The 26,133-nt window shown below is 36.9% G+C and overlaps 2 protein-coding genes across 4 annotated transcripts; both read right to left on the reverse strand.

Annotated features, from left to right (window-relative positions):
- LOC109721425 (protein SABRE-like) lies at window positions 374–17,762 on the reverse strand. Of its 3 annotated transcripts, XM_020249065.1 has the most exons (25): window positions 17,638–17,762; window positions 17,387–17,528; window positions 16,676–16,787; window positions 16,160–16,429; window positions 15,766–16,031; window positions 15,472–15,682; window positions 13,884–14,057; window positions 13,719–13,796; window positions 13,223–13,471; window positions 10,730–12,862; window positions 8,327–10,106; window positions 8,116–8,216; window positions 7,136–7,409; window positions 6,961–7,043; window positions 6,729–6,847; window positions 5,459–5,723; window positions 5,111–5,335; window positions 4,309–4,448; window positions 3,902–3,974; window positions 3,602–3,703; window positions 3,325–3,504; window positions 2,445–2,801; window positions 1,849–2,016; window positions 1,189–1,573; window positions 374–954 (listed from the first exon to the last, which is right to left on the reverse strand). In XM_020249065.1, exons 2-25 carry the CDS (start codon window positions 17,455–17,457, stop codon window positions 851–853), a joined length of 7,920 nt encoding a protein of 2,639 aa, XP_020104654.1. In that variant the 5' UTR covers window positions 17,458–17,528; window positions 17,638–17,762; the 3' UTR covers window positions 374–850. The 3 variants fall into 3 exon arrangements, with proteins under 3 accessions (XP_020104654.1, XP_020104662.1, XP_020104669.1); XM_020249073.1 differs by lacking the exon at window positions 17,638–17,762 and having other exon boundaries at window positions 17,387–17,618; XM_020249080.1 differs by lacking the exons at window positions 15,766–16,031; window positions 16,160–16,429; window positions 16,676–16,787; window positions 17,387–17,528; window positions 17,638–17,762 and having other exon boundaries at window positions 13,884–14,052; window positions 15,472–15,569.
- LOC109721479 (glucose-1-phosphate adenylyltransferase large subunit 3, chloroplastic/amyloplastic) lies at window positions 20,751–25,793 on the reverse strand. The gene is made up of 15 exons (XM_020249134.1): window positions 25,499–25,793; window positions 25,288–25,401; window positions 24,599–24,772; window positions 24,237–24,329; window positions 24,017–24,100; window positions 23,887–23,942; window positions 23,600–23,693; window positions 23,098–23,210; window positions 22,650–22,722; window positions 22,486–22,566; window positions 22,303–22,389; window positions 21,987–22,091; window positions 21,763–21,869; window positions 21,575–21,635; window positions 20,751–21,155 (listed from the first exon to the last, which is right to left on the reverse strand). Exons 1-15 carry the CDS (start codon window positions 25,745–25,747, stop codon window positions 21,054–21,056), a joined length of 1,593 nt encoding a protein of 530 aa, XP_020104723.1. The 5' UTR covers window positions 25,748–25,793; the 3' UTR covers window positions 20,751–21,053.

Here is a 26,133-nt window from a genome sequence, read left to right on the forward strand (position 1 = left end):
CAGGTAAATGCCGGTCATGAAGGTTAGCATGGAATGCAATGTCATGTTGTACTGGGAGCGGATCATGAGAAGTTCGATGGTTTCCTAGTAAAATCGGCAGTTGTGAACTCTGTAATCTTTTCATGGGCTTCTCGTTCTCGGATCAGTATCGTCACGCAGGCATGAATCTTACCTTTCAATGATGCTTAAATGCAAGCATTTTTGTGTTGCTTGGCACATGCCAGCCTGTGCTGACGCTATCTATGCAGAGACATGACTGCGTATCTTCTCACATAAACATCTCAATTTGTGATGCTAGAATGTGAATCTTGAGCAGTATAAGAAACTGTCCTGCTCCAACTCTTGATTTTGGATGCAGATATGAGAAAATTCGTAAGATCAGTTGCACCATTTTGATTCGTAAATCTATCAAAAAGCTTTACAAGGTCACGAAACTTTCCACTACAATTATGTACTGTGAGGTCGTTGAGCTTATTAATAAGCAAAAATGAGAACAAAATGTGTTGAAGAACTACAGAGAAATGTGTCAGAATATTTGCCTCAAAAAAGTTATCATGGTAAAGCTTACTATGCTCTTTATGGCGAGAAAGAGAGAGAAGAAGAAAAAGAACAAAGAAAAAAAAAATAAAAAAACCTTCACTGCCATGAAAGATCATGCTCTTCTTATTTTGATAAAGATAGCAAAGCTGTGACCTAAGACTTTATCTGCAAATTCAAGTCACCACTGTGCGCCTACCAAGAATTGCGAGTCCATGGGCTTAATGAGTATACAGCTCTTTTAGCGATTTCCACACAACTTATTCAGAGAGTGGTCGAGGAACTCCTGCACATTGTATGATGGATTTTCCTACTAATTCACGTTCTCATGGGGTGGTGATTCATCTGAGGAGTAACTTTCATACTCGGCACTGTCCCTATGTGATGATGGATCCCCTTCTTCAGGCAGTGTCACCCCTGAATGAAAGAAAAAGCAGAAATTGTGTAATTCCGAAAAGTCAAACTGCCGCCACTTTAATGGAATGTATGATCATTGATCATTCCGTTAGATTGTACAACCTACAACTAAGAGATCTGGAGAGTTAAAAACTAAATTATGATGACTGAGAGAATTATTCACAAAACAAAAATGGCCAACTAAGCGATGATAATTCGTAATGTAAGAAAGAATAAGATAAAAAAAAGATTAACCTGAATTTATTGAAACTCTTGAGTGGAACTTCTTTGTGTGCCGACGTATAAGTTTCTTAGCCTTTGTTATGGTCAGTTGCCGAGCGAAAGGAGAGAACTCCACGTCACTCTCACTCCAGTCACCTTGGAAATCATGGTCCTCTTCTCCCCGCATAGTTCGCAGTACAAAGGCCTTGGCCTTCTTTCGTTGAGAATTGAATAATCCCCTTATGGATGTCACAAATCCATCACCAGCTCCCTCACTTGGACGCTTCATAAATGACACTGGGAGCTGGTCGCCGTTTCCTGCTTGACCACCATCACTATCGCTGAGATTAAGATCAGTTTCTGGAATAATAGCATGGGTCTCCTTTTGGTTGTGTGATTTTCCTTTGAATTTTTTGCCCTACACAGTAAGGATCAGCGAAAGAGGGATTAATTTGGCTTGTGAAGTAATCATACATAGTAACATTGAAGAATTGCATGATTTATCTAACGACCATATTAAAACCTGTTACTGTTGAGAAAGAAACGAACATTTTAAAAGTAAAAGCAACCAATTTGACCGAAGATTCAAAAGCAGCATCAGTGCTGCTTGATCTACATATACTATGTTTGCAACCATTTTGAAGTAATCATAATTAAACAGATTAAGGAGACAAAAATGAAAAGAAAACTTGCCTGCATGCCAGTTACTGACTTCAAAACTCCCCATATGATATGTTTCTTAACTCGCGAAAATAGCCTTGTCCAGGATCCAGTAAAATCTTCACGATGGAATGAATCCATCAGCAACCTAAAATCACTGACGGCGAATCTCGATCCCTCATAAGTGATGAGCAATTCAACCTGTCATATTGTCAATAATGAATTTATAAAACATATTTAACTAGTTTAAATTTGAATAAAGGCTAATCGCAGCACCATCATTCTCAAAGCCAATAAAGAAATGAGAGATATACATGTATACCTATGCAAAATTATCCATTAAACGGTATGTTGCTGCAAAATTCTGAATTTTCATTCATGCCGTTGAAATTCTTTGTTTCTTCCATATATACCCTTGCACTTATAAAGATGTCCTTCTTTAGAAGCTTGTTCTTTCACCAAACTAACTTCCCCTTACGAATTAGATGACTCCCAATTTAAGGTAGGGTAAATTTGTAAAATACTTCTTTTTCAAAATTCCAACTTTGCACATGCAGATAGATGATTTTGCAGGCTATATATAGACATGTAAAACACCTAAAGAAAAGATGAGCTGAATATAGACAGACCTGGCTAATCTTTATATTATGGAATTCCATCATTTTTTGAGGCCTAGCTCTTTTCTCCTCCTGAGCTTTCCCAGCCTTCTTTTCTTCATGAGACACGCGATTAGATCGACTTTGCTTTGAGTCTTTGAGTCTACTCTTGGATGCATCTTCAACGGCAGCATCTTGAATTTCGGTTGGGCTATTCAAAGAACCACTTTTTGTTGAAGAAATTGTTGAGCTCTGAACTTGTGAAACAAGTTCATTAGCTATGGATTCGGCAACAGTTTCCTCCCATGTTCTGTCAAAAGAGGAGGTTCGTCGGAGCTCTGGCTTTGAACCACATAAGATATTGCCTTTGACATTATGGGACTTTGAAATCTGCATTACAAGAATGGCAATTCAAGAATTATCAGAGGTAATTTTAAAAGCCAACCAGCCATGCCTCTTTAAGTTGCTCCCTGGGACATTTTTCAATTTAGAAATAACTGTACATACGCGCCTGCAAATTGTCTGTTTAAATACACACATATACATGCCCTTTATATATATATTCGCCAACAAAAAGGCCCTCTTTATTTATTTATTTATTTATTTTTTGTGAAGTGATCCTTATATGAAAGTGACAAACCAACCATCCAATTAATTGGACGACTCCCCTAGTTAGTACAAATATAGAATTCTAAGAATCTACAGTTTTCAGGGATAAATGAACATTCTACAACCACACGAAAAGATTTGTATCTTAGCGCATAATATTTCAGATCAAAGCAACGAATCCTTCAAAATATTTTTTTCAGGCATCAGGTTGGGAATTTTACTATTACAATCTCGTTAGCACATCTAAGAGTTTCAAGCAACTGATTTCACTAAATAAAAAATTCTTTTTGGCTGTTGAACTCACTCGGGAAGATTCGCCTCGAGCAGAAGGGTCAGCTGTAATTGAAGCTGCTGTAAGAGTGGAAGCTTTTCCAGAAGCATCAAATTCTCTCGTCGATTTTGTGCTTGTCTCTGTAGTTTCGGGGAGTGAAGTAGTTTTCTTCACTCGCTTTGACCCGACTATAGTTGAGACTTTCCAAACGTCCTTTAAATATTTTAAAGAGGAAAGGGAGTATTTAGTTCAGCAATTGAGGAAGAAATCAGAATCAAACGTATTTGAGAAATACTGGTATTTGCCAAACCTGCCGTTTTTGTGAATGCTGTTCTTCTTCGGGGAAAAAGTAACTCCACATCATTCGGTACATTGCCTCACTCAAATGGATCCTCATTGGGTAGATCTCAACCTACAGTTCAGTATGCAGTTTCAAAAAAGAACAAAAAGTTGATTTTCTCATTGGGTCATATCAATATATAGTTAATCATCTCAACAGCATTTTCTATTCAACATGTGCTTTCATGTGATGAATTTAGTTAGTTTGATAATAGAAACTTGTAAATAGTTCAGAGATTGAAAAGCAAAACAAAATTATCCATCCTGTTACCAGGAAACTCTCGAGAGGTGAACTTCCATCTTTTGGAGCTCCTTGCTTCGCATTGACACGAAGCATAACATTCCTGCAAGTTGCATAATAAAATGTAAAATTTCTTAGAGGCCAGTTCACTCAGCAGAACAGATTAGATATACCTGTAGTGTGAACACACTACCTCCACAAAGTACAAAAATGACACCTAGTTGATACATACAGACTACTTGGCTTAAATACCTCCAATAGAGAGGTAAAAGCTCTATTTTGGGCTGATAAGGGCAACGTTTACATATTACTAGTTTGAATGGTTCCTAAGAAAGATAATATAGTGTATTTGAGTGCTGCTTTTAACCAACATGATGATATCAAATAGTGAACTCAGATAACCTCCAGAGAGCAACCAAAGAGAACCATAATCTTACTTGCCCCATTCAGGAGGTGGATTCCAGGCTGATAATAGCATATCTGATTTAGCATTTGGCAAGCAATTTTTCACGACAAATGACTTTGTTGTAAACTGAGCAACACCTATATCTCTGTAATCCCGGTCAAAATCATAAATCTGTGAACAGATAACAAGGACATGTCAATCCCCAAAATTAAAAGTTGAACATAAATGGACCAAGCATTAAAAAATGAACATATGGACGCAAATGAGTTTGTCTTTAAACTCCACAGGCCAAACAAATAATAGGAATTCCAATGCTACTAAACTGCAAAGTATGAACATGTTCACCACAAAAAATATTTTGAATCATCCGGTCTGAAAAAAGTAATATATCAGGCTTCAAAGCTAAGAAATGCTAGTAAAATGTAATGCAGGAAGCTTTGATGACCTGTAACAAATTGGTATGCTGATAAATAGAAAATAAAACATGCAAGCTGCTGATAGAGTTTTTTCGGACTAAAGAATGACATGATGAAGAACGAAACACTACAATTTGTTCAGGACAAGATGTCAAGTGCTGCTGATGATTAACTGTATATTATTTAGGTAATAACATCTGAAAAAAGCCCACTTACATTAAAGGGATTTAAGTATGAATGCTCAAAAGCTAACAAAGATGATACTTTCACCACAGGTGAAACAGGAAAATTGAGATAATGAACTTTAATGTTTTGTATTTCAGATAGTGCTCCCCTAACCTAGATGAAGATTTTCTCTTTTCTTTTTGTTACAAGAAATAAAACATTATTAATGAAAGAAAATTTTGCAACCCTCACCATGTCATTTATCTCAGCTTCAGCAAACGACTTGCCATCTGTAAGCATGCACCATGCCACCTTATTTATTCTCATAGAAATTCTCATGGCACAGGAAGGGCTTTTGTTCTTCTCTTTCTCCATCAACCTAGCCTGTGCTGCCTTCTGCATAGCCAACCTCAATGCAGAGCATGCTTCCATTCTAAGTCTCTGCACATTTGCCAGCTCTTTCTTCAATCCTTGGACCTGAGTTGTAATTTACCAAATCATGCCTATGGTGGTCAAAACATGAAAATAAACATTGCAACGAATATTGAGATATTTCTAAATATACAGAAGTCTCTTATGGTCTGTTAAGAAACATCTTACCAATGTTGATCTCGCACTGGTTATCATCCATAAACTATCATCCAGTTGGGAAGAGAGGGTGTTATCTCTGGAACCGTCAGTATTTTCAACTGACAAGGTTCTAATGTCATCAATGAGCAACTTGCGTTCCCTTTCCCTTTTTTCAAGGTTAATCTTTGCAAGTTCCACCTCTTCAACGCCATCTGGAACTACTTCATGGGCCTCCTCTCCGATATCTTCATCAGCATCATCTTCAAGGGGATAGGAGAGACAGCTCTTGCGAGGCCTGGAGGAATTAAAAATTGAAAATTGTGACCATCAGACATCAAACATATCTAACAAGAGAGCAGTAAAAGTGAGATCCCATACAAATAACGAGTCTTGGTGCATGAGAGAGATCTTCTCATTAGTCACTTCTATCTAGAAACAGAAAAGTTCCGACTGAAAGAAAGTGTTACAGTCTATTGACTTTCCAAAAAAGTTCAATTACATATCTTTGTAAAAGAGTGCATTTTGAGTTCAGTAATCGAAAATGCCTAAATTGTACATGATATTCTCTGCCATGGTAATTCTATGAAGACATTTTGAAATATGCATTAATCTGTTGCTAAGTTTTTTCTTTCTTCTTTTAAAATTCCAAAATATCTTCATCTACAACCAACATGTTCTATAATGCACATTTGATTTTCCCTTTGTCTCCCTCCACTGAATAATGATTTACCTCTCTTTTCAGCTTTGAACTATCCATGTAACTACAAGGTACTAATTTCTTCTATAAAACCAAACACAGTAGCTCTCCAGGAACAACATCAAAAGCTTTTTCTAAATCGAATAAGCGTGAAAGTTTCTCTACTCTCCCTTGAGAATTATGGAATTTGGTAGACAATTTACAGGGCATGTGGCATAAAACAAACAGCAGTCTTGGCCAACAAAAAGCAGTGTAATGTTTGAGAGAGCTCTTCTTTCTACCTTTAACCATCCATATGACTACTAGGTGCCCATTTTCTCTAAATTCTAGCACAGCAGTTCTCCAGGAACCACATTAAAAACTCTTCCTAAGTTGAATAACTAAAATATGTAGATCAACTTCTGTTCATAATTCTGTATTATTTATATGATTTATAGGAAATGTAGCATAGAAGAAGAACCAGTCTCAACAAATAAAAAAGCAATACAATGTCCAGAGAGCTCTCGATAAGTTATTGGACTTCCAGTGTAGGATTCCAAGAGCTGACAATAGTATAGACTAATGAAATAAGTTAAAGCAGGATGAAGGGTTTCTCTCTCTCACCTTGGTGGCCGGGCAAAAAGAAGATTGGTCAAGACATCCAGCATAACCTGAAACTGACGTGACGTCATCGTCGCAGTAATATTGGGAGAATTGAATGTCAGTTCTTTTAATGGCTTAACCTACAAACACCAAAAACAAGTGAACCGGGAAAGAAATAGTTACTAACAGTAACCTGGAAAGATTTTAAGTACAACAAAACAAGAATATGAGAGAAAAAAAAAATGGTAACAACCTTCAACTCAGGAGTTCCTCCTTTGTGCCTTGTATAACGGAAGTACATTTGGCAAGGCAAGAAAACCCTCTCAAGTAGAGCACCTGTCCATGAATGGCTTTTCAGCTTTTTACTTTTGTATTCTTTAATTTTTGACCTCTGGTCCTCAATAAATAACAAAGGGAGAGTGAGCCACCTGTTCGTTTTACTTTTGGTGAGCTCCTTAGGATTTTCGGCAGCCATTGAAGCCCAGCACCTGGATCAACATCAGTTGGTGCCACATGGGCTTGAACATGCTCCAGCATGACGGACAGCTCCATGCGTTTCCATGGCATTTCTGGTTTTGTCTCTGAAGTGACAACATTGCTGGTTCCCAGGGCTTGTTCGATCATCTCATAACCAACGTGAAGAACTGAATGGAATGAACGAGCCAAGACTCGGCCGCTGGCAGCAGCAAGCAGAAACCTACCCTGATATGAAGTAAAAAGTGATTGTACTTTTTGCTTTTTAGGAAATGAATTTCAGAATGGTAAAACTAGCTTAGATGTGCAAGCTTAGTGCAGCAAAAAGGCAGTCTATGGAGACTGGATAGGCCAACAAAGTTATTCCCACGGTTTCCATTTAATACATGATTTTAAGTTTCTCTTAGTCTTATGTTTATCCCCAAGTGATTAATCTAGATATGAATTTAAAAATTTTCACACATTCTGTGTGAAAATTAAGGTCGAAGGAGATTTCACTCGTTATAAAATAGCATATTGTTTGAAAGCTGTCTTGTCTGTCTTAACTGTTCAAACAAACAGACAAAGTTCGCCTTCTAAAAATTAATTGGAACATCAACCATGCAACGAGCTGCATATCAAGGGAAGGTAGCCTGATCAATAAAGTAAAGAGAGACCAAAGAGTTGAGACCAACAACAAACACTATCTTGCCAAATCACTAGCCAAATATGATATCTGAATCTAGTCCCTCAATTTGTGCATGATAATAGTCACTGCCTGGCATATATAGTCACTAGGTATATGGATTACTGGATCAAGAAAAGTGTAAAAGCATAACTTATTTTCTCGTTATTCATGATAACTTGATTTATATTTAGTGTTGAACTTATTGAATAAGAGGACAGATTACAAAGTTTTGCAGAATCTTTTAGGAACCAACAGAACCAAACTTACATTAGCTTCTTCTGAGTGCAGGTTGAACTGAGGTTGAATAACATTCACCATGAAGTGGCGTGTCCCTTCCTCTTCTGAGCCAACACTGTCTCCATGCCTCACTGTTTGACAGCCAAATTAAAAATCAAGAGAATGAGAACAATTATTACTAGTTTCTTAGCATTACACTCACGGAATCGAATAAACAAAGTAAAACAAAGACTCAACAAACCAGGAGCATTAGAGGATGACAAATCCAGCTTGTTCGAGCTATGGGATGGAAGTGACTCTGAATTCTCAATATGTTGTGGCGTAGAAGAATCAGTTGAATGAGATGCATTTGGAGAAGATTCAAGTACATCTTCCTGAGGAATTTCAGACCCATCATTTAACTTTTGTTTCTCTGTCAAAATCCTTTGTGTGTATTGACGAGAGGGAGAAGGTTTTGGCGGCTCAAAAGCTTTCGATATTCCACCAGCCCAAGACCAAATGGCATCCCTATTCTCTAGATTCCACAAGAGCTTCAGACCATAGACAAAAATGCGCTGACAATTGTCAGCAACAACTACATTAAACCCATCGTCATCACTATGATCTGATTGTGTATGATCGCTTTCGCTCCCATTGTTGTACTCAGATTTCAGATAGGTCATTTCGAGATTCTTCCTGCTTGCTTCTTGCCATGACAAGAGTCTGGTGGGATCAGCTTTTGGAGCTTGTCTTCGTATTGTAAAATAATCGGAATATAAAAGAAAGCCCTCATCCCTGTTTTTTTCTGTGCAACCAGTCATATAGTTGCACTTTTCATAACCAAAATTATCTTTTCCCACATGTATATCTTGAACTGTGGATTTATTATTATCTTTATGCAGATATGCCTTCAGTAAATGCAAGTCGAGGCCCTGGTAAACAAGATCAAGAGGTTCACGCTTGCAATCGAAAGTATACTGCTGGTGCTTGCCACGGCCGAAACACATTTCATATTTCAACTTTGTCATTTGGAATGTCAAACTCTTAGCAGGATCATCATCCCTCAGTGGTGCATGACTGATGCAAACAGGTGTAGCATCGAAACGAAGGAAGTTCTCGGTCATAACTTTGTCTAATGCTAAGTTTCCAGATCTAGCAACTCTTGGAACTCCAAAACGTGGCCAGCGAGAGAAAGTCCTTAATTTATGAGGAGGAAGGTAAATCAGATTCCACCATTTGATTAACCAAGCCAAGTCATGTGCACCCATATTGACAGTTGGAGAGTCAACTGAAACTGCTTCTGTCCTTTGTGAAGACTCAGACAAAGTAGGTCTAAGTGAGAAGTTCCACTTAAGTGAGAGAGAGGTCGAGCGGAATGGGTCTAACACTTTCTTCCGAGGCTCCCCTTCTATGGGAAGAGCAAACAGATAATGATTCATAGGATTGCCAGATTCACACTGCCACTCCATGAAAATTTCTAGAGTGAAAGCAGGGGAACTAAGGAACGGTACAGAGGTATGATGCGGAGGTTTCAAGCTGCAATTCTTTACCAGACTATCTAGACTAGGTAAATAAGCTTTGATATCCTTTGTTGAGAGACTCACATAACCGTCCATATGTTTTATCTCCATGTAACCAGAAATGATTTGTATTTTTTCTGATTTCTCATAAGGATTTGTGGTCCCAAGCAGATTCCATCTGGTCTCAGTAAAATGCAGGCTATGTTTCCCATGAATGTAGTTCCTCATATCATCCCACCAGGGTAAACTTCGTTCTTTCTTAGGTGGTTGATTATCAATAGTTTGTGGGTTTCTCACACCAAGATTTGCCCTACGGAGAGCTACAGTAAAAGCATAGCTTATGTCTGCAAAAACTGGTTCATAACCCACCCCAAAGGAAACCTCCCCTTTATGAAAATGTAACGGCAAGTCAGCATACCACTTCACGGGTGGAGTAAAACCACTAGCAGAACGTAACATAGACACTCTCCACCATTTCCCAATGAAAACATCTTGTAATATTTGAGGTTGGAAACAAGTTGCCTGTAACCAGCTAAATTTTATGAGAAAGGGAAGTTTTTAAAAAGAAAAGTAGCCAAAATTCATCAAACTACCCCATCATGTTAGCCATAAATAGCATTGACTGCTAAATGCACATCTAGTAAAACTTTTTTTTTTTATCCAAAAGGACCAAAACAAATTTGGAGCAAATATTATTAAAGCTTCAAATAATTCAGGAAAGATGAACAGCAACTAAAGGTGAAGAATGAGTTACATAAATAACAACAAAAGTTTTGTGCCAATGGAAAAATTATTTCTTGAGAAGGCATGAGTTAAAATTACTAGTTAGTAATAAATAAATGATATTCCCAGCATGGCATCAATATGAAATGTACTTCCGCTAGCTTGTTACCAAGAATGTTTAGGTGCAGAATTTTGCCATGACATACTACCTAATTTGAATTTATTGGTCAAGAAACCAATGAACCAATGGAAATAGATGAAATAGATATAAAGAAAGAAAAGGAAAATACATTGATAAAACTATTGCCACAATATATTACAAATTCTTTCACGGTTGCTAAAGTTGGTAATCAGCATAAGAAATACTGAAATAATTAAGAATTAAAAAGACATAAAAAATAATAACTAGAATGAAAACTGACCTGCTGAGCAAGCACAACGCATCCTTGACATTTACCAGAAGTAGCAGAAAGAAGTGGAAATGTATAATCTCGTAAATGGGCCGCTAATGATCCTGCAGTTAAAGAAATATTGCTACCATACATCCGCGAGAATGGTATCTCATTATCAGCACAGAACGGGTCAATCCTTTTGATAAACTCAATCATTCCTTCATTGCCACCATCAACTTTTGACATAGTTAAATCAACTTCTGTAGCAGAAACCGAAATGACTGAAGCTCTCTTATTGCTCATTTTAAATCCTGCCTGAAAGCCACTTGTACATGCCCCTGATCCTTCTGACACCAATATTTTCTGGCATGCCTTGTAATATGCCTGAAACGCCTTCTTATGTATCTCTTCTTGCAAATTTTGAATGGCTGAAGGATCAGATTCATCAATATCAACTTCATCATGATTACTCTTCTTTTCAGATTGTAAAAGGTTTTCTTTGACACTTTCTGGTATCTTATTTCCTGATGAAATAAACTCATTCAGTAACTTCAATCTAACTGTTTCCTCACAAACTTCCCTCTTCATTAGATGGTAATGTTCATCAAGCCATCCTTGCATGGGTTCTTCTTCAATTTCCCCTGTGAGTTTGCGTATGATGAATCGAACAGATCTAACTTTTGTTGATTTAGATTTGGTCTTTTTGCTACTACTATTTTTCTTTTCAGGAAATAAAAGATTTGTTTTAGCAGCAGAAATAAGTTTCAAGCCGCGTAACATGTCTTCAACCGCATCATCAATAGCTCGTAACTGCAACCTATAAGGCATGCACACGTAAACATCACGACCCTGAATAACCCAATCCCATGTGGTAGTGACCTGCTGCAGTTTTGAATCAAGTGGATTGGTCGAAATAGAAACTGGAATACGAGAAATTTGCATACGGCTGCTTTTAATTATACGGGTGCCATTAAAACTCAGTGTAAGCCCTTCAAGCAGTACACCTATTCTTGCATTCTCAGAGAAGATAGATTGCACGTGGATCATGGCTTCTACACCATCTGCAAGCTCAGCTGAGACTTTCAACGTTTCCACATCGATAGCAAAAACTGACTCTCTTTTCTTAATTGGCTTTTCATGATTCATGTAATCCACAGTTGCTTCCTTTTCAACTTCATTATCTATACTAATTGCTTCCTCCTTTATTTCGTTATCAGAGTTCTGGAGCTTAATCTTGTATAGAACAGATTTTAAACATGTAACCACTTCAAGGAGTGCCAAATGTGGATCGGGCTCCCAGTGAACTAATAAATCTGTCACACTAAAGAGAGAGCACACAGCAATCTCATTAAGACCACCAGAACGGCGAACAAATTTTGCATTATGCAAATCAAATAGAGCCAATTCTGCACCTGGTTTATCATCTTGTGATAGTTCTGTATATATTGTTCTAGTTCTCTGAAGTTCAATCTGCATCGAATGCTTTTCCTTATTCAAGGACGCAGTCAGATTAAGAATCTCAACTGATGTATGGAATTTAAGATGCTTAGACTTAGAGGGGCTAGTTGAGTGGATGCTTGCCCTGCGTGGACTACCATCACTGCAAGTATTAATTACAACTTGACCCCCTTGAGAACCGTAATTTACACGCTTAGGATCCTCCACAGTCACATCTTCTAAACTTACTTCACCATAATACTTTATAGAACACTTGTCAAGACATAGTTCTAAAATTTGTGCTCCTTTTGCAGTTTCTTTGCTAGAACTACGCCCTGTCTTGCTTTGTGCAGCTCGCTTACCAGGAGAGAGACTTTTAAACAGTGCTTTTAAGGACATCGTGGTCGATAATAGAGACTCAAGATGTTTAAAACCGAAGTATACCCCCATTCCAGATATAGCGAGTGAAAGAATGTATTTTGACGTACTATTGTCTTGCCCATCAATAGATTCCATATCTTTGTTTCCCAAATCAAGAGTAACCCGGGAAATATGCACTAAAGAGCCTGAATTGCCTTCCATGCCTAATAAGTCTAATAAGCCTTCCTTCATTGACTGTTCATAGACATCTGCCATGTGTAAATTGAATTCACCAAACTCTGTATGTAGTTGAATACTCTTGTTAGTCATATTGCTGGTAAAGAGATGAAAAGATTCCGAGGAAACCTGCATCATCCAAAATTAATAGTAATTTACATATGTGAAAAACTAATAGATTTATAAATGTGGTGCAAAGTGATGATGTCCTCTTCTACTGTACATGGGGTGCATGCATGTTCACACTTACTAGAAATTGAAGTACATTATAGCACGTACTGGTATTAATCTGCTTCAACAATTATATTGAATAAGCATATCAAATGCAACAATAAATTAACCAACTACCATAAGCTATAGACGATACTCTAAAAAAATATATGTACAAGCAGTACCAAGATATTATGAAAATGCCATCTAGAAAAGGAGCACAATAATGTTTAATCATCTGGAAAAGAGACAAGAAAAAAGGTGATATAGTGAACTTACACGGTACAATGGTGAGTCATTCAGGCTATAAAGTACAACAGTCAACTCAGGTGCAGAGACTCTGCATGACCACGTAATTAACTTTGTGTTATCTGTTGGCACCTTTTCTAGTTGACTTTTCTCATGAAGAACAAGTGACTTCTTTTTGGCTGACCGAAGCAAAAGAAAAGGCTTCAATCTGTTTATAACAAGGTTGCATCTGGTCCCACCAAGCTTGACATCAACCTCAGCTCTAATTGGCAATGGCAGCTGAGAGAAGGTATTAATACATTAACCAGAGAACAAAGTTTTAGTGGAAAACATAAGTTATGAGACACAGAACATTAACGGGAAAGAAAATAATACAGCACGGTAAAGCATAGTATTGAAAAATACATAATACACAGAATATAATATTGCAAATTAAAGGGATGTCAACAAAGAATACACAAGAAAATAAAACAGGAAAAACAAAAAAAAAAAAAAGGTCACAGTAATGAAAGATAAAATAACTTACTTGCATTGGAATGTCAACAGAAGTTATAATTGCAACTTTTAGAATTTCCAACACAGAACTAGCACCATCCCTTAAAAGCTGGAATGGAAAATTGTCACGAAATGCACTATATAGAAAAGCAATTGACCTGAGTGGAAAACTTCCTAAACAACATGCATAACATACATGGATTTCAGTAAAGTCTAGTTGAAGATTAACGTGTGATGTAGCTTCGCCAGAATCTTCATCTCTTTGACATATATTACTTCTCAAACAGATGCCCCTAATGTTGTTGCAAACTGAAAGATCGTGGCCTCGGTGCACAAACTTCAGATCTAGCCTGGGCATATTGAAGCTAACCTTCCAAAGAACAAACAAATTTCAGTAAGTAGTATAGAAAAGGACTCTTTTTTTTTACAGAAAGCATATCCTATCTTTCATAAAAAATAACAAATTGATTCCACCGAATAAAGAAATAATTGTAATATTTTCTCATGATGCACAAGTTCATAACAAAGATTAAGATCCCTTTTTCAAAATTTTTAATTCCTACCTTTAAGGACTAATGAATGAACATATTCGATATTCTAAACTATTCATTTGTACTCGTCTATAAAAATTTATCACATAAACCAAAAACACTTATTAACTAATATGCCATGAAGCTTTCGAGATTCTTGATATTAATCATGGCTCCAGATTCTACAGGTGAATATTATAGCACTTCAATCAATCAAAAATACCGAGACTGCACTATATATATATATATATATATATATAGAGAGAGAGAGAGAGAGAGAGAGAGAAAGCGCTAGGCTAGTATACTATCGGCAGCACGGAGGCCACCATACTACCAAGTTGTTTTCAATGATGCGGCTTCCAAATCAATGATCGGCTCCGTTAGACTTGATCTACACTATTAAAAGCATTTGGAAACTAAATTTCATAATTTTCCGACATTATTTGACTAGTGATCAAAATGTCTCAAATTGACAATTTTAATGGTCGATGTGATGCGTTTGTGAATTTAACAGTATAAAACAATCCAAAACTGATGAAATTTTTATAGAAAATTTTTTCCACTATTTAGAGTAGGATCAATACCTCTGATTTTAAATTCAAGTTTTTTATCATTATTTTTTATGAGATTTTTATTTTCAGCCGTTCATTTTTAGACTACTCATTTGATAGGTAAATGATGTTGAAAAATTATGAAATTTAGTTTTCAAATATTTTCAATAGTGTAGATCACGTCTAACATAGCCGATCATCGATTTGAAAGCCGCATAATTGAAAACAACTTGGTAACACGGAGGCCTCCGTGCTACCGATAGTATACCAGCCTAGCTCTATATATAAATATACTATTTGCTAGTAATTGTGCAACTACATGTGCCATAATTGTTGCTTCAAGAGATGGTCATCAGACAATTCACTGCTCATTTAGATGACCTGAAGGAAGAAAGAAATATTGCAGCCCTTTTGGCATATTCAAATAAGATTAGAACAAAAACAGACAGAAATTTAACAAATATAAGCATATTATCCCGACTTATAGCCAAGCAAAGTTATTTGAATAATATTTTAGTTGCAGAGTGCAGTGCAGTAAAATTTTTTGATGAAAAATCATTTCTTCATGGAGAAACACATTAATTCTTGAGATTTTATAACTCTCTTGCAGGAAAAAACTAAGAACTAGTAGAAGATGACAAAAAAGTGCAGCACCAAGACAGTGAGACAGAGTAACAGAGTAACCACAGGGAAGTCTAGGAACCTTTTCAGGAAGCACAATAATATAATTCCTCAGTGATGATACTTTGTTTCCTTGAGATTTCTTAGCCGATTTAGAATCCAAAGCAGTATCTTCACTGCCATCAGAACCACTAAGGGCAGCTGGCTTCCTCTTAGTGAACAAGTTTTCTGTTAAGTTCACAGCGACGTCTCCACATGTCACATCAAAGTTCTTGATCTTAGTTCCTTGTTCTCTGATACATCACATTTACAAAGATTCAGTTACATCTACTTTCCTTACCACTGCAGAGCAAAATATTCTATGTTGTAGACTGACCTGTGATGATCAAACTCACAAGCAACTAGTAAGTCCTCACAAATGAAATGAGCATAGTCACATTCCTTTGTAGCTGAAAGTGTTTGCTTAGAGACCAACCAGTCTGCTTGGCTGAAACTAAGTGACTGTTCAGAGCTTAGCTGCGAATGATACACTTGCACATGTAAAGGCGTAAGCTGCAGCCTAACATTAAGAACGGGGTTGGACCCTCCAGTTTTGAAGAAGTCAAGCTTCAGATCCTTGATTTCAACCGCAGCTTTTGGAACCTATAACATTCAAAGACCAAGTTACATGGCGTGCAACCCGATTTCCAAAAAAATGACAAGTCATTTACTGGAAAAATATAATGGTGTTTAGCTGACAAGGTGATGCTATTCTAACAGCAAAAGCATACCTTCACATTTATTTCTATCACATGAACTGATAAAAATCTTGCAAAGTTAGTAAAAACCATCCATTTTCCCTTTCCTCCTGAATGCGGCCTTCGAGTTTGAGATTTCTTCTTCTTCTTGGTGCTTTGTGCAGAAGAACTCAATATTATTTCAAATTCAGAAATCAGCAATTCCAGCTTCGGTTCCCGAGATATAACACTCAAACCAAACTCAACTAGTGATTTCTGGGTACTCAGCTTGATTTCACCAACAGAAATAGATTCCACAGCACCCTGAAAAGTGATGGATATTACCTTCAAATGATAGATACTACCTTCATTTTGGCATGCTAAGCCATCCAAATAAGGAAAAATCTAAGATGACAAGAAGAAAGCCTAGTGGTTGCCGTAATGCAGGAGAAACTGCTGAGGATAGTCATATGAACATCTTAAAATAATAGAAAGGGAACAGGAATGAGAATGACAGAAGCATTTATGTCTCAAAAAGAATAGTAAACAATAAGTTCGGACAAAATGAACCTTTCTGAATCTAATGTTAATGTCCCGTAGGCAGTTAAACCGAACAAGCTGGAAGTTGACAGATGCGCTCATTATCCGGCTCAATAGCCAAGCCAAAAACCTGGCAGCGAATCTGGTATAAGAAGCATCAAGAAAAGTCAGTTAGTGAAATTATTTTGATTATTAAAGAATTAAATTTGACATGATACCTTTCTAAGCTTTTAACCAGTAAATTGATAGCTAGTACAGGTGAACTTAGAATATCGAAGTACAAGCAGCAGACTTTCTTCTAGGTTAAAAGAATTCTGATTTTATAGGTGTTGTGGCGATTGACTCCTATAGTTAGATATTGTGCACATGAAAGACTATATGGTGTATAGAAAAAATCTTCATGCCATCAGAAGTTAATATGCGCGATGGAGTGTCAACATGAACAGAAATGGCTTCAGAATTTTCAAAAAATAGCTTCAGCATTACTCATTCTAGTATAGAACTAGGCATGTGCTCTGTATTACAACAAATGGAATGCCATTAAAATTATATCTCATATCATAAGAACTTCACTGAAATAAAAAATCCGACCAAGTCAAAATTTCCAATCTACTGCATGTACGTTTGCACATTCCAACTCACCAGATGCAACTAGAATTGGAATCTAACACAGAAACACGACCATAAGCACCAAAATTTCCTCAAATTCCAAAAAAAAAAAGAGCATGTCGAGCAACTTACACGAAGAACACCCATCCGAAGGCACAAACCACTAAGAAACAGAGCAGGAACTTGACCAGTGACGACGCCATCACAGCACAAGCAGAAGCTATGGACTCCTTTTACGAGAATCTCATCGGATCCCAAATAAGTAGTAGAAACCCTAAAAACCAGATCGGGCGCTCATATTTCCACCATTTCAAGTGTGATGACGAGCAAGTCCGATTAGAAAGAGAGATAAGAGGAGGAGGAGGAGGAGAGGGATGAAGCACCTTGGATCCGATCGAAGAGGGGGACGCGTATTTCTAGGGTTTGGAAGGGGTCTTCGACGCGCGAGGAGATCGGGGGAGGAGGAGAATGGGGGAGAGGGGAAGGGTGGGGAAGCGTTGCGAAAATGGGACGATAGAGGAGGAGGAGGAGGTCGTGCGGCGAAGAGCTCTTTTATTTTGCTGCAAAAACGAATCTGAGAGAAGGGATTATTCCATGCGCCCGGTTCACCATACACCGTACTTTGAAAATTAATATTTGCAGGATTTTTTTTTTTTTTTTGTCTTTTGATGCATTTCAAATTAAAAAAAAATAATCACACCAATATCAAACCTTCTCATTTTTCGCATAAAATCATAGAATTAAATTTTATTTAGCATTATTTTAACATTAATTTATTGTATTGGATTTGATTAGACTTCGCTACCTCAAATGGTTTGAAAGGATTCATCAAAAACATACTTTAAGTTGAATAATTATGGAAAAAAAATTTCTCCTGAGAGACCTTAAAATTTTAACTTAACTTTCCACATTATATTCACATGCCTAAGTTTCAAAATGAGTAATGTCTCTTTCTAATATTTGATTTTTTTTTTTGGTAATTGTTTTATATCTTAGTAAATATGTTTTAAAATTTATGACATCTTTAGATGTTGTTAATCACATATCTGAGATCAAATTTCGATTTAAAGGCACTGATCACACTTGGTTTGGTGTATAATGTGTACGGATACACTCGGTGCAGATAATTTTTAGCGAATAAATGACATGGCGGCACGAAGGGAGAAGTTCAACCGACTCGGACCGAACTTGCGTGGCCGGTTCGAGTTGGGTCGAATAAAGAGATCCGGTTCACTTGGTAATAGATTCTGTTTTTGTTTTTTTTTTTTTTTATTTCTCCCTTGTTTGAACATGAGCTTTTATTAGAGAAAGTGAGGTTCTAAGTTTTAATTTCATTTAATCAGTTTCATCTTCTGATACTGAGCCCGATTTAAAATACATTATATGGTATCTACAATCTTCAACTCGCAATTTTAAATGGAAAAGAAATATTAATTGAAAAAAAAATTATGAACTTAGAAGAATTTTTTTGGGTGGAATTTTGACAATTGTCTTATATAATTAATACTTCCTACTCCTTGTTGATAATAATAATAATAATAATAATAATAATAATAATTCAACTATATTGTCCATCTTGTAACAATTTTTCTTTACAAACTTATCGTCTCTAGCGCAATTAATAAAGAGCTTGATGGTTCACACTTGAAATTTCAATTTTAAAGTTCAGTTGCTTTATGTTTGTAGCTAAGTTTTTTTTTAAAAAAAAAAACAAACGAAATAGATAACATATAATCTCTCTAGAAAAAATAAAAAGAAAAGAAAAATCTTTTACAATTTTTTGTTTGATGGACAATTTTAGGGCTTTTTTTGCAAATGGCCCCCTAAAAAATTTTATTTTCAAAATAGCCCTGTCAAAATTTAATTTGCAAAAATGGTCCTAGCCCTGCCACGCAGGCGCCACATCAGCGCCACGCGGGCAGGGCTGGGGCCAGTGTGTTAAGTTGAACACGGTGAACCATTCACCGTGTTCAAACACTGTGAACCATTCACCGTGTTTCACACGGTGTATTTGTATTTCTTTTCTTCTCTTTTAGGAATGTCAACAGGTCGGATTTGTATCGGGTTTTAAAAAACCTGAATCCAAATCCGAAAATCAAATTAAAACTCGAACCCGAATCTGAACCCGGCGGATTTTAAAAATCCATACCCATATAACTTTAACATATGGATATACGTATGGATTTTTAAAATCTGCCAGGCTCGGATTCGTATTCGGGTTTTAATTTGATTTTCGAATTCGATTTCGGATTTTTAGAAACCCGATCCAAACCCGACCCGTTGACATTCCTAAAAGAGAAGAAAATGAATATAAATATACCATGTGAAACACGGTGAATGATTCACCGTTTTCAACTTAACACACTGGCCCGTCCTATCCGCGTAGCGCTGACGTGGCGCTTGCGTGGCAAGGTCAGGATAATTTTTGCAAATTAAATTTTGATAGGACTATTTTTAAAAAAAAATTTGTTCGGGGGCTAAATTGAAAAAAAGCCCACAATTTTATTGTTTGCGCCCAGTGTATCCGGGCCTAACACAGTGCATATTATTTTAATAATTAATATTCTCAAAATGAAATAGCAACACGACACGCGGGGAGCAAAAAGAAAATGACATGATAAAATATATTTTTTGTGGATACTTACATATTTTACCGTACCTAAAAAGGTTACACACTACATTAAAGACTATGAATCCTTGCATTAAACTTTTTCTGAATCTCAAATAAATCTACATATTAAAGAAAATAAGTTTTGTATTTTTTTTTCTATGAATCTAGAATATATCATTTGCGCCTCTGAGCTTCACGAAAAAGCGCCGTTTCCTGTAATCATGCACCTTTTGTTTCACATATTGGTGTTTGTTTTTGTTGAGAATTTCTCTAACTATATTTCAGCTTATGTGCATCAATATATTAGCACAGTATATACATTTTTGTATGATTTTTTCATATATAACCTCACTTCCATGCCTACGCATAAACATACTTGCTTTTTTCCTATTCCCATTTGTCTCTTTCTAAATAACTCATAATCATAGTGTTTTCGTGATCCAGCGTCTTCCAAGTTGTATTTTCTTTTTGTTTATGAAAGCTCCAGTTTTCTAAGTTGTTTGCAGTACTATTTATATACTCACAAGCACTTAACACTACTGATGTGAAGGAAAATAAGGGAAAATTTTGCTCTAAATATATCGAAGTTTACGTGTTAATTTTTGGAATAACCATTTTGGACAGTTGGGTGGCTGAAGAAGATAAGATTCACAACATTTCCAACTGTCAAGATGAAGGAGAGACTCCCTGTCACACTATCATCCGTCCTGACATAATAGATAGATCATTTGATCCAGAAAGTGTTCTCTTGGTTTTCTTTGATATCTCATTGTTGTTCATGACAAATCAATCTCTATGATGCTGGTTACTAATTTTGGTAGAAATTTTGAAATGTTCTATCAAAATTAATAAAAATGAAAGAGTGACAATAAAAAGACACTGGGATACCAATATCACAAGTAACTCATTTATTGAAGGAACGAAGGATACCAATATCATCGTTTGACGCTGCGAAGCCCCAGCATCGTAATTATTACTCCTATACTTTCCATAAGATTACAATACTAATAAAGTTCCTACAAGAGAACTTGAGGATAATCACAGCACTTTTGACTATTCATATATAAATCAAATGAACTCCTGCGACGAAGATGCATGTTATCTACATTCTTATTGTAGCGGACTAAATAAGGAAATGATTGCTCACCAATCACATGTTGGTCTTCAGGATCAATTGAGGAAATTTATTTATATCGTAAATCCATCTTCAATGGTGGAGTTCTTTAGTATGATGGTGATGCCAGATCGTATATAAAATCCTTCGGCAGATCTGTCAGCCTCTTGTATGCCCTGCAACAGTCCATTAAGTTATTTGCAACCACTTTATGTGCTTTATACTTCAATTTCAACTTGCTCTCTCAAAAAGGAGTTGTTGAATGATCACATCAATTATAATACATTTGGGTATTAGGCATGGAGAATGGATGAACAGAGCAATGCTACACTTGCTGAGATTTTCTAGACTTTTTAATGCACCTTTAATCCAATGATTGACATTGCAGAAATTAATATTACTAATGAGAGAGAGAGAGAGAGTTCATTAGTCCAGCTCCAGTCTTATGCAAGGTCTCACATATGCATGCTATCTCACTAATGACACTCGAAAGAATATACTGAAAACTATAAAGTGCAAAAGAGAAGACCAGACATTTTCCACCAACAGAAAAATTATGTCTGACCATCAAGATATACTACGTTAGAAATCATACCTCTGAGTTTGCAATAATCACATTCTTTCCTATCCTTGCATTCTTGTCTATAATGCAATTCCTGCAATATACAAGAATTAAGATTTTGCAGGGATATATATATATATATGTAAATAGATGAAACTGCAGTGTATATGTAAAATAATTATCTCCATGAAGCAGCAAGCTTTGCTCGGAAACAACAGCACCTTATCTTTGCGTTCTCACCGATTCCAACAGGAACCCTCCCTTCAGCTACCAAAGATGCTATTTCTGCTTCCGTTTCATAAAAGTCAGCACCCAGCATCACCGTGTCCTGCAAGTATAGTGCCATGGATTGGTAACATCTGATCACAGTTCATCTGTACCAATTGCAAATGGACTCTCTTTTTCTCCTTTTATTTAGCTGCACTTATTTAGAGAAAGGACTAACCTTTAAGTGCACATTGGAGCTTATTCGAGAGCGGACTCCAACTACACTGTGCTCTATGAAGCAGTCCGAAATGAAACACCCATGCGACACAATCGAATCAACAATCTATGAAAAATTTTTAAAAAAAGGCCAAGATAAAGCAATGACGGCAAGCAAATATAACCAAAATGTACCATAAAGCAGCACTGATAAGTCCCACTTTGAGGCATAAATAGGATGGATGAAGAAAATGAAAAGAAAATTATTATTATGGATATAGAAGTATCAGGTAAATTTTAAAGATATTTAGTGATGAAAATAAATTCAAGTAACCAACCTTGCCATTGTTCATCATTGTTGGAGGTAAGTTTCTTTGTGATGTGTACATCGGTTTTGTGGCATCATAAAAGCTGAAGCTTGGCGGCTGTAATGTTCATAAATATGAAAAGCATGGTAATAATTAATATGGATATCATCCAAAAAATAATTTTTTAAAGCCACAAGGCTCACAAACACGTACATGAGCAGTAAGGGCAAGATTTGCTTCGAAAAAAGATTTAATAGTCCCGATGTCCTCCCAGTAATCATTGAAAAGATATGCCTGCAACAACAACATTACATTGCCATTGAAAATTAATCAAACCAGCAAAAACTTGCGTACATTTCAATAATACTAGTACAAACCTGGATGAAGAACTCTTTTGCACAAGCTGGAATTATTTCTGATCCAAAGTCATTTGCAGTAGGAAACCGCCATCTGACCTAACAATGATGCATAACACCTAAGGTTCTAGTTTAAGAATGCTGTTATTGATTATATATTCAGAGAGGATGGTGATGAGTTGAGGAAAATTACTGAAGTTTTTGAAAAGCATAATTGAAAATACACAGCATTGCTTGTGAATTATATTCAGGGAGCTCTTTGAAATTTTAAAAACTTTGATCTGAAATATACAAATGGAATTGAAAATATTATTTTAATCATAATATTTTTCCACATGTTGTGAAGGGTAAAGGAAAATTCCCAGCCAATAACAAGAAAATAAATTCTCTCTCTCAAAAAAAAAGAAGCCCTTTCTTAAGTTCATCAGAGTTCACAGCACAAAGATCCCAATGGATTGAATGCGCATACCTTAGAAGATTCAAAAGTAGCTCTTTCTTAAACAGATAAACTCCCATTGATGCAATATATGGTTTCTTTACTGCTTCATCTTGTGACAGGCCTAGGACAGTGGTGTCGACTTGCTGTATAATAGAAAAGACTTTTTAGTCATTGGATCAATACTAACACATTTTAAAAACTTCTAGACGGCCTGTTTGGTCTAAGTGGAGCTTCTGCTGAAGTTCTACTTGAATAGAGCTGTTAGAAGAAGTATTAATAGCTTTTTCACCAAATTTCATCAATAGTTTATCACTTTAGGATAATCAAAAGTTTCAAATTAGAACTTTTCAGGCCCAAAGCTCACTATAGCTTGCCACCTCCGTAAGGCTCCAAACTTTTGCTAGCCAAATGCCTGGTTTCTACAAACTTCTACTTTACTTCTTGGGAAGAGAAGCGGTTCTAAAACCAAAGCCAAACAGACACTTAATCAGAAAGCGAAAAAAGAAAGAGAAAAGAATGATGACTAATTTACCATTGCTTTCAAGTCACCTCCCTTTGGTTTTTCACTAAATGAAATGATTCTTCCCTTATTATCTATCTTTATTAAGCCAAAATCAGAAGCACGACTGCATGAAAAAAAAATGATTGTGTTGTTAGTTAATTAGTAGATTCAGATTTTGCAGGAACATATGCAATTAGATGATTTTCATAGGTATATCATATATATCTAACACTACTTATATTACATTGCAATATAAATGTAGGACTGGGTCAATCAATTACTTAAGGAAAAGCATATCATGAACTTCAATCAATCACCTGTCGTCCATTGGTAGACATGAAAGGGTAATATCAGCACCACTTTGTCGGTGACTCTGGAAATGAAGCAAGTTAAATATTTTTACTCCTGAAAAAATAAATAAAACACATAATCTCCGTCCATACTTACCTGAACAAAGTCCATATAATCCATACGGTAAAGATGATCACCAGAAAGAATGAGAACATCTTCTATCTTCTTACCTTTGGCATCCTACATATTAACACTAACCAAACGATCAGCATTCATATCCTTCTCAGCATATACAGCATCAAACTGGTTAGCAGAAAAGACAGAAAAGCATTAAAATAGCCAATGCAATATATATAGTTTCACAGAAACAAGATACCTCAAAAAGCCAATGGAACTGACGAACTGCATCCGCAGTACCCTGAAACCATTTTTTTCCTTCCTCTCCAGGTGTTTGGGTAGCAGCGAGCACCTGAACGTAATCATAAACGTAGTGAACAGCCATGATTCCTTTTATTCTCTTACCACCACAATTATAAGACAATTTCTGAGAAAGATATCCAAACAATTAGAAGAAGACCTAAGAAGTTGCAATCACTTCAGGTCACAACAGCTTGATAACACTACGGTGAGTACACTCAGGTTGGCGCACTTCCCATTTGTTATTTGTAAAGATAGCGACATAAGCTACAACATGAACAAGTATCACCAAATTAGATGATTTAACTCAGAATCACTTACCTCGACAAATCCATCTCCAAAGCCCACACCATTGGTGAAGCTGTAAGCCCGAGCGAGATGTCGGTTTAGGGATGCAGAATTGAATTGGGTGAGAATATACACTTTATTGATGCCGCTATTTATGCAGTTGCTCATTGGCACATCAATTAACCGATATGCACCGCCTATGGGCACCTGCAGTATAAAAATAAATAAATAAGTAAAAACCGATGATTTTATTTATTTGGTGATTTTCTTCTCGAAGATGATAAGACAAAGTTTGCAAAGGTTAAGAACATTTAATCAAATTCTTACACGCTTTGTTACATGAAGAGGTATAAGTTTCAAGACAACTATGGAAGAAAAAGACATAAATCAAAACTACAATCCCAAAACCCCTGTACGGCTTGTATAACATGCTCTCTCCATGAAGAAGTCAATCTTAAAGCAAATATAAGAGGAGTTAGTTCATACAAAAATCCCTATGATGAGTTCGAGGAGAAACTAATCAATTGTAAACATAACTAATAATCTCAATAGCGTCCAATTTAGTCCGCAATCACCAAAATCTTAAATCTAAAAATGATCTTCAGCAAAACTCATGATTCAAAACAGAAGATTGAAGTGAAATACATGCATACTAATTGGTCGTCTAACTGTTCATAGTACACTCTACAAAACAGAGAATAATTTCTATTCTTCATACTCACAGCTGGTTTAGCCCTTCTCCTGGTGAGAGGAAAGAGACGAGTCCCCGCCCCTCCCCCGAGAATAACCGCCAACACCGTCCTCGGATTCCTCTTCTCCAAATCCAAATCCTCAAACTAAGAGCACAATACACGTCAACCAGATCACTACAACTAGAATAGCTTAATCTCACAACTGAAAACAACCAATCTCGCAAGTGCCACAGCGAGTTACCTTAAACCCCACGGCCACATCCGTCGTAGCCGCCGCCATTCTCACAGAGAACCCTCGTCGAACACCTACACTGCCATTAATTCCGCCCCGCTTGTTCCGACACTTCACCGAACCCAACCGCTTCCCCATCGCCTCCCCCTCCCCGAACCCGAGACCCGGAGCAGCGCCGCCGCCGCAGCCGACGAGGCGGCGCGCCGCGGCGGCGGCGGCAGCAGAGGGGGATATGCGAGAGTCCATCCACACCACCATGGTTTTGGAGCAAATGGAGTGAGGTGGGGGGTGGGGGAAGGACGGGAGGAGGAGGGGTGGCTATGTGTGTTGTGTATTGTACATATTTGAAATGTTCGGTCGCGTTATCCTGTGGGGACGATAACGTCCACTGGTTTATAATGTTGGGGGCCCACCGCGGTGGTTCGCGACCATGGATACTTACGAGAGCTTTCGGAGCCACGTGCGGCGCGTGACTGCGAGACAGCGAGAGTGATGTCCGACCGATCGTGGCCGCGTGGGGGAAGGATGAGACCAATTTTCAAACAAAAATATAAAAAATATTTTAAATTTTTTATTTCAGTTTCCAGGCCCAAATAAATTTTAAATTTTTCAAGGCCCGAGCATGACCATTAGCCTAGTACGAG

The sequence above is a fragment of the Ananas comosus genome, linkage group 1, assembly GCF_001540865.1.
Source record: "Ananas comosus cultivar F153 linkage group 1, ASM154086v1, whole genome shotgun sequence".
Lineage (NCBI taxonomy): Eukaryota > Viridiplantae > Streptophyta > Magnoliopsida > Poales > Bromeliaceae > Ananas > Ananas comosus.